At 41.4% G+C, this 8,716-nt stretch overlaps 1 protein-coding gene across 2 annotated transcripts; it reads left to right on the forward strand.

Moving 5' to 3' along the window:
* Positions 1-675: 675 nt before the first annotated feature.
* DYNLT3 (dynein light chain Tctex-type 3) lies at positions 676-8,141 on the forward strand. 2 transcript variants are annotated; one of them, XM_072817470.1, is made up of 5 exons: positions 676-836; positions 2,933-2,974; positions 5,243-5,366; positions 5,998-6,075; positions 6,335-8,141. In XM_072817470.1, exons 1-5 carry the CDS (start codon positions 720-722, stop codon positions 6,409-6,411), a joined length of 438 nt encoding a protein of 145 aa, XP_072673571.1. In that variant the 5' UTR covers positions 676-719; the 3' UTR covers positions 6,412-8,141. The 2 variants fall into 2 exon arrangements, with proteins under 2 accessions (XP_072673571.1, XP_072673572.1); XM_072817471.1 differs by lacking the exon at positions 676-836 and adding an exon at positions 2,305-2,406.
* Positions 8,142-8,716: the final 575 nt, after the last annotated feature.

An 8,716-nucleotide genomic window follows, 5' to 3' on the forward strand; every position in this document is an offset into this window, starting at 1 on the left:
AATCCTTCTTCTCTCACTGGATATGTGAACTTCCACAAATGACCTAAACTCCCTGTACCTCAGTTTCATTTGAAAAATGGGAGGGTTGGTACCAGAACCAAACCTGCTGGGTTATTCTGAGTTTACTAGAGGAAATCCTTAGGCTCATCAGGAACTTTTAGATAAATGTAATCCTTGTTCTGCTCAATTTTGTCATTTAATTTAGGGTATTTGTACCTTATATCCTAAAAGTCAAATATTTCTTTTTATGTCGCCACTGAGGAGGACCGGGGTAGAGGCATTTACTTTTAAGAGTAATGTATGTAACATTTCATTCGATCCTTAACAATCAACCGTGAAGTAGGTATAATCTGAAGTTTTCATACGAGGCTGTGAGAGGTCAATTCACCTAAGTAACCAAGTAACAGGGCTGGTGAGGGGACAAAGCACTTCAAAGTGTTCATTATTACACCGACTGCACTTGGTGGCGGGACTGTGATGAAAGGGTATGTGCACTAGACACGGCAGTGGGCCCTCAACCAACGCTGCGGGGTCTGGGCTGACACTAGGTCACCCATCCGGCCACACTGCCCAGCTCTTCACCCCCCAGCCGGGTTTCCGGAAAGGCGGGGCAAGGGGCAGCCGCCTCCCAGCGCGCAGAGCCCCGCCCCCGCTCCCGACGAGGCGGCGCCCTGACGACACAAAGGCGGGGCCTTCCGGGGGGCCGCCCCGCTGCAGGGATGGGGGCGGGGCCTCCCCGGAGGGCACTGCGCGGACGCGGAGCGCGGCGGGCTGTGGCTCCGCCCCTCGGCAGAGTCGGCGCCACCATGGAGGAGTACCACAGGCACTGCGACGAGGTACCGCCCCTCGGCAGCCCGCGAGCGACCCCCGCCCTCGCCCGCCTCGGCTCCAGGCTCGGCCCCGAGGGCGCCCCCGACAGTCGGGGTCCGGCGCCCAACGAGCCCGGGCCCCCCTCCCCTGCCCTCCGGGCCCCGCCCCGCCCGGCCCCGAGGCCTGAGTGGGGGGCTGCGAGTCGGGGTGGCAGGGGCGGGCGGGGGATCGAGGTGGAGGGCCGGAAGGCGGGCTCGGGGTGCGTGGGGTGGGGATGGGGTGTCGGCGCCGCCCGTCTCCGAGGCCGGTCTGCCCGGCGGCTCCCTCCGCCCCTCGGCGTCCCCGAGGCAGGTGCCGCAGCCTCGCGAGCCGGGCCCTGATGGCAGAGCCGCGCCCCGGCACCGCGGCGGGGGTGGGCTGGAAGGAGGTGCCCCGCGGATCACGAGCCCCCGCCTACTGCCTCAGGCCTCCCGGCGCCTCACCGGAACCCCACGATGTTAGGTGTTCGCTTCGTGTTACTGATGGGGACTCTGACTTTCATGGCGACTAAGCGATTTGCCCGAAGTTAAAACCGCCAGGAGCGACAGATGCCCCATTCGAACCCAGGCCTCTTGACTACACGCCTGCAAGCCTGGCTCCCCTTAGCCATTAGGAGGGTGAGGCCTTAGGGATCCCAGCATAGGGACCGGCCTGAAGGGCAGAAGAGAGCAAGGCCTTCTCCGTCCAGTGGTAGCCACAGGTGAACGATGCAGTGAAGTAAAGTAGGCACCTGGCGCAGGGGCCACCGCAAGTGGTGTGCTGTTCGACCCCTGGCCTGGAGAGGGCTTCTGGTCCCTCCGTCTTTCGGATGTGGGCTTCTGCGGAAGCCACACTGAAACCCATTTAGTTTTGTGATGCGGGTAGCACACACGCTTGTAGGTTAGTGGGAAAGTATTCTCATTTTAGAAATTAAGGCACAAGCAGTTTCTCAGACCTATCCCTCCCGCCAAACGCTGGTCTGACTCCCAGGGGGGTTCTGTACTACAGTACCTCCTAAATATATTTGAAAAGAAACGAGATTACATGTGTTACCATTGCCGCCCACTACTACCTGATTCTTGGGTGACCTTCCAAATCGCAGTGAAACGGACATCATTTAATTTGTAGGTCACTTTTGAAAATGATGACCTTATTTTAAGGTGAAATGATAATTTTGAGAGAGTCAAAATGTGAGAGTTGTTTTCACAATCCTAGTTGTTTACGATTTTTTTTTCTTTTGTTGTTGGGGAATTCTGTAGTGTAATGAAATGAGTTGAAAATATTTTAAATTTATACTCAGGATGATACTTAGCTCCAGAATTGTTTTTTTTTTTTAACTAATTTTAAGTTGCACAGTGGTATTTACAAAAATGGTGAGGTCATAAAGCACCTGAAACGTCTCCATGGAAACAAATCATGTATTGCCTGAAGAGTTTTGGTTTAGATTACAATCTTATCACATAGCCTAGTTCTCTACTCTAGGACACTTGGATGTCATTAATAGTTGCTTTTAACTCAGAAGTCTATCAAGCCACTTCACAACAAAGATTAAGTTACCCGGCCTATTATAATATTAAGGTGACATTAATTTAGATCAAGCATTTTCATAATCTTTAATTCAGGAAAACCACATTTTTGCCCCACATGAAGTTAAACAAAATTGAAAACAGTCTATTAATTAGTCTCTTTATAGATCACTTCATTCTTATTCTTCTGTGGCCTTTTCCTATATACTGATGTATGTGTATACATCTTTATATCCTCCTCCTGCTATTTCCTGAGCTTTACAGTACAAAGATTCTCAATCTAGGGCATTCATCAAAATCACCAGCAAAGCACCTTTAAAAAACTGTGTTTGCCCAGGCTGTGCCCCAGACTTAATGAATCAAAATCTCAAGGGAGGTGGGTGGGGAAAGCATTCTGCAATTGTAGAAGTGTTCTCGGTGGGATTAGCAGCTGGGTACACCTGACACCCCTTATCATTATGGTCTGCTGTCACTAACACCTGCTCAGGATAGCCTAGGGTATTCTGTGTGTCATCACAGCTACAAATAAAAGGAAGTCTGTGCTGAAAGCAGCTGTATCTTGTTTTCCCCTCCTTTAGGTTGGCTTCAATGCTGATGAAGCTCACAATATTGTGAAGGAGGTGAGTTACACATCTTGTTCATCTTGAAACTTTAAAAAGCTCTGTTTTGACTTCCAGTACAAACTTAGAAACCTTCGATTAAAACAAGATTTTAAATATTTTTTAAAAATTTTATTTATTTATTCATGAGAGACAGAGAGAGAGAGGCAGGCAGACAGAGAGGCAGAGGGAGAAGCAGGCTCCCTGTGGGGAGCCCAATGCGGAACTCGATCCCGGAACCCTGGGATCATGACCTGAGCCGAAGGCAGACGCTCAAGCACTGAGCCACCCAGGCATCGCAAGATTTTTAATATTTACTCACTTTTTATAGGGGTGCTTTATAGAGATGGGCCTTAGGTGTTTTGTTGTATGCCATCAGATATCCTGGAGCTTACTCTGAAAGTGATATTGGAGCATTATTCTAGAAAACTGGTTTGCTGTTTTCTAAAATTGATGTTCTGTCTTTAAAAAAAAAAGAGCCCTTATTCTGTAGGGCAAATATTATTTTAAAAATTAAAACTATAGAAGTATGTGTGTGTATGTCTCTGTCACACACACACTTTTATATAGGTAAATTATATGTAAAATATGTCAAAAGACCCTAGAAGTATGTTTTAGCCCAATTTAATTGGAAAAATAATCACTTAACACAGACACTGATATGCTAAATCAAAATCTTAAGAAAATTATTTGAAACATGGAATCTGATCCTCCTAGTAGGCAAATAGACAGGAAGTTCTATTTGGGAATCAATTCTGACAGAGGAACTTGAATTACTCTAGTGGTATCACATACAGACTATACTGTGAGTAAGGCATTTATGAACCCTTTTAATAGTCCTGAGTCATTTTTCACTGTGCCAAATCCTAGGAAAACAATGAGCTGGCCCAGAAGGCAACCATGTATTGTAGATGTGGTAGCTGGATCTGTGTCCTAGCAGGCCCTACCCTGCCTTTAGTCTGGGCTGGATTGGCTTGCCCTCTGGGCATTGAGCACCTTCTCAGCCCATCCTGAGACAGTGTCTGGCCTGTCTGAATGTTCTAGGGCACAAGCTCACCCAGAACTCATCCAGGTCTAGTCTTGTATAGCTAGGATCAACCCGAGATCTGAGAAAGCTAGACAGGCACCTCAAAATCCTGCCGTATTTTAATAGTTCAGACATATGTAGTGCAGCATGATGAGTCTAGCTAACAGTACTGTATACTTGAGAGCTGCTGATAGTAGATCTTGAATGATTCTACCACAAAGGCAAAAGGTAGTAACTACATGGAGGGGTGGATTTGTTAACTAACCTTATTGTGATAATTTTACAATATATCTGTCGTATCAAATCACATTGTACATCTCGAACTTACACACTGTCGTGTCAGTTACACCTCAATAAAGCCAGGAAAAATAAAATGACAGCAACAATAAGGAGGATGATAATCTGTAACATTGCATATGTGCTTCCTCTGTCGCAGTCCCTATACTTGAGCACACTTGATATTCACGATCTCACTCCATCCTCACAACAACCTGATACAATGAGGCTGTTCTAAGGGTTTGGAAAATAGGGGCTCTGGCTCTGAGAGGTTAAGTCACTTGCAAAAGGTCACAGTGAGTAGGTGGCAGAAGTGACTTTACAGCCTACGACTGGGGTTCTAGACCAGCACTCAATCAGGCATCAGAAATGGATGTGAATGAGCACTGGAAAATTATTTAACTATCTTGTGCTAAAGCATCTGAAAAGTGATGTTTGTTGATTTACTTTTAGTGGCAGGAGGTGGTAGCTTTATAGTTAAGTAATTACATAATGTAAACAGAAATGTAATTATTACACATGAAAATTCTGTTTTTAAGTTGGACTCCTGCTTTGTTTCTAGCATCTGAAACCTAGTTCAAATCCCAGCTGTTTCAAAGCCAACCTTTAACCAATTAATTTCACCCTTCCTTAATCTCCACTTGCCTCCATAATCCTTTTATGACGTAGCTTATCATCCTTGATTAGTCTTTCTTGTGTTAGATTTCTTTTATTAGCTGCTCTGCTAGTTCTTTCCAACAGAGTCCATGTCATTTTTATCTTTATATGGCCTCTAGTTATCTCATAGACTGAGATAATACGTGCAGGTGAACACTCTGAAAATCCTAACACAGAGACAGGGCATAATAAATATTTACCAGATGTGTATTTTCTAAGATGCTTTTTGGGATTATAAATATTTTTATGTTTTGAATAAACATATTTGTTTATGTGATTTGTATATGCTGTGATTTGTATATGTCTTTAACTGTCTTCTGCCCTTTTAGTGTATAGATGGGGTCTTGGGTGGTGAAGATTATAACCAGAACAACATCAACCAATGGACTGCAAGCATAGTGGAACAATCCTTAACACATTTGGTTAAGTTGGGAAAAGCTTATAAATATATTGGTGAGTATCAGTGTCCCTCCTCACTAGTTTATTCCCCTTTGTCCTCACGGTCTTCTCTGAATTTAGAGAATATAAATGAGTGTGATACACAAGTTGGATTCTAATAGGACATGAAGGACTTCTACCTTATTCAGACAAAGACAATATATGGTATTACCTAAAAGATGGAGCTCCTGCCAGCCACCCACCTGTCCTTAGCAGCTGTACCTTTTACATTTGTATCAGCTGCCCCCCTTCCACCAAAACCCACTCAGCCCTACTGTCTCCCTGTCAGGAGCTCCAGGCCTCCTTACATGGCCATAGGATGGCAAAGCGCCACACGGTAATTGTTGGGAAAGTGTAATCTTTTCTTCATTTTTGTGTCTGGATTATGCCCATGGAATGAGGCACGTGATTTGGCCCACATTTTTTTCCTGCAGCACAATCATCAGTGGTTATGGCAGCGGGCAACAGACTGGATCCAGTGGGGTCAAAATCGTGGTGGTAGATAATCAAGAGGACTTATTTTTTTCTAATCTATTTGCCGAGTGCTTTGTTTTCTGTTGGTTTTTACAGCTTTTAGAGCTCTGAACTCAAACACTTTGATATCTTCTCCTTTGCCAGTGCTCTCATTCTGCAGCTTTATTTTTAGTGACCTGTGCAGTGGTCCAGAGGAGTGCCTATGGCTTTCACACAGCCAGCTCATGTTTTTGGGACACCACATCTGATGGTAAGAGACCTTAAGCTGATTCATACAAAATCCAACTTCTGGCAGAGTCAAATAGTGCACTTATTATCAGATGCTTACTTACCTCTAATTAAATTCCGAAAAAGCATCAACAGGATTGCTTTCTACCTAGCAACAAATATGCCTTCAAATATGAAATGTGAAGCTCTAACAGATTGCAGAAAATATGATATTAAAACCAATGAAAATGTGTGATTTCGATATTTTGCTGATATTTCAAAGTCCTTTTTTTGTGTTTCAGGAACCTGTACCGTAAGATGGGAGAACCGAACCATGAACTGTATTGTCAATGTTTTTGCCATTGCTATTGTTCTGTGACAGACTAAAAATGTTCGGCCAAAGCCATTAACTTAAGAATTTGTCAGTGTATCCTTTCTAAAAAGAGTAGTTACTTATTAATGTGTTAGATGACAAGTGTGCAATATGCTTCAAAAGCTAGCAACAAAAACTGAATATTATAAGCAAGCAATGTCATAGTAAGTTGGCAGTTTATCTCATTCTATCCGGCATCATTTAAATAGGAAAAAATTAATGTTGGCAAAACACAAAAACAAATACGGCATGACATGAAAATACAATCTTATGTTTACACCGGCTTTTCACTAACATGTACCTAAGAAGATGGAGAAATCCACTCAGATAATGAAATTCTGTTTCATCTAGGGAAGTTAACAGGAATAAATGTATGGACCCCCCCCAAAAAAAAAAAAAGCTGCAGAGATAAATGTAGAGAAAATAATAACTGGCTAACACTTCTTAGTTTTTCATTTCTTCTCACTCAGTTGTAAACATCATTTAGTGGAAAATAGTTCTGTTCATTTTTTTCCCTACCAACTATTATTGCAGTAGCAACCATCACTGACTTGTTACTTTTCTGAGAATTGTCAAGACAGTTTTTAAAATTCCAGATTCTTGGATTTACATTTGAGGGCCAAATAAATCTGGTAACCTGAATTCCCTAGTTAAACATAATTCATGACTGTGTGATGAAAAGTACACAACACTGACAGCTGCCTTACAACTGACTCATTTCATGTAGATCTAACATTTATGGAATTCCTATTATAAGCATATTTTTCTCTTAGCATTATAGTTATCAATGTACTGTGCAAATTCTGGCACCTGTTCAGTTGGACAGCTAACATGTTGGGGGAAGAAATAAGGAATTGTTTTACAAGAAGAAAACAAATCTGGTTATCCATGTAGAAGTAAGCAAAATGAATAGCACTTATTGCTGACAGAGAATTATAGATGTCATTTTAAGCATTGCTCCTAGCAAGTAAAAAAAAAATGCATAAAATATGCAACTCTTAGTTAAAGGCCTTACTAGCAGTATAACTACACAGATCGTCAGTTTTATCATTGCTTTAGTTACAATCATCTGTAAATAATTTAAATACTACATGGGGTTCAAATTGAGTGGAATCAAGTATAGATTAAAAGTATACAATCATTAGCAGGTTAATGAATATCTCAGGGCTTATGAAATGTAGTTAAATTTATTAAAATAAAAGATGAAAAATTAGGGTACATAGCTGGTCACCAAATATGAAGTCAATCTAGTTATTTAACCTGGAAAATAAAATTAAGTTTGCATATTACTAATAATACTAATATGTTTAGAGAGTGGAATCATGATTCATTGCATTTTGAGGGGAAAGGCTTATATTAGTACTGACAATATTAAGATAGTAGATAGTATTCTTGTAGGAATACTACGTGCATGTTTGATATGTTGCTGAATAACAGTAATTGTTTAATGTTTAAGAAGAATATTAAAATATGAGGATAGAGTTTCATGCAGTGATCTACATTTTTGGCACGTCAAAAATTCTCACAGCCATTACCTTTATTTTACTTTGCACTGCTAGCTTTTGTGCCCTTGAAGATTATAATAGTGACCAAAATATCTGTGCGGTTAAGGCTTGCTTTTGGTTATTATTATTGAAGCCTGATTCTAAAGGAATAATAATCAAATATACCTCGTGAACTTGCTATCTGCTCTGTTTTTATTTAAAATACAATAAAGATTATCTTCCTGTGCTGTGCTTTTGCTTCTTGCGTGATCATTGAATAAAGAAATGGCATTGTGCTTACTCTAAAAAATTCTAAATAGGAATAAGGAAAAAGAATGTTAGGTCACACAGATACAGTGTACAGAATAAATACCATTAAAATAGCAACCCAAGCCCAGTATTCAACATTACAACATAATAGCTTCTATTTTATGCCTTTTATTCTGATTTTAACACAAAATTTCACTTTAAAGAAGTCAATGTAAAATACATTCTGTAACTATTAGCTTTTAATGACTATTTTTGGGAAGGAATTTTGTCCCTGTTTGTCAACTTTCAATTGAGTTGTTGCTGGTTTTGTTTTTTAATTAAAGACTTTAAGTATGTAAAATTAGGGTATTCAAATGTAAGTACTAACTCGGATTTTTGTAAAGCTGCAATTTTATGTTTGTAAAGTGCTAGTATGCTGCCCTAAGTTGATGGCAACATCTCATTACATTTTCTTTAGTAAAAAGTACTTTTTTACTCTTCTTCCCAAGCTGGATGTTATCTAATTATGAGTCACTGAAAGCATTTCACCACCTAAAGTCATCACATTTTTAAAGTAA

This window comes from Canis lupus, chromosome X (genome assembly GCF_048164855.1).
Source record: "Canis lupus baileyi chromosome X, mCanLup2.hap1, whole genome shotgun sequence".
Taxonomy (NCBI): Eukaryota; Metazoa; Chordata; class Mammalia; order Carnivora; family Canidae; genus Canis; species Canis lupus.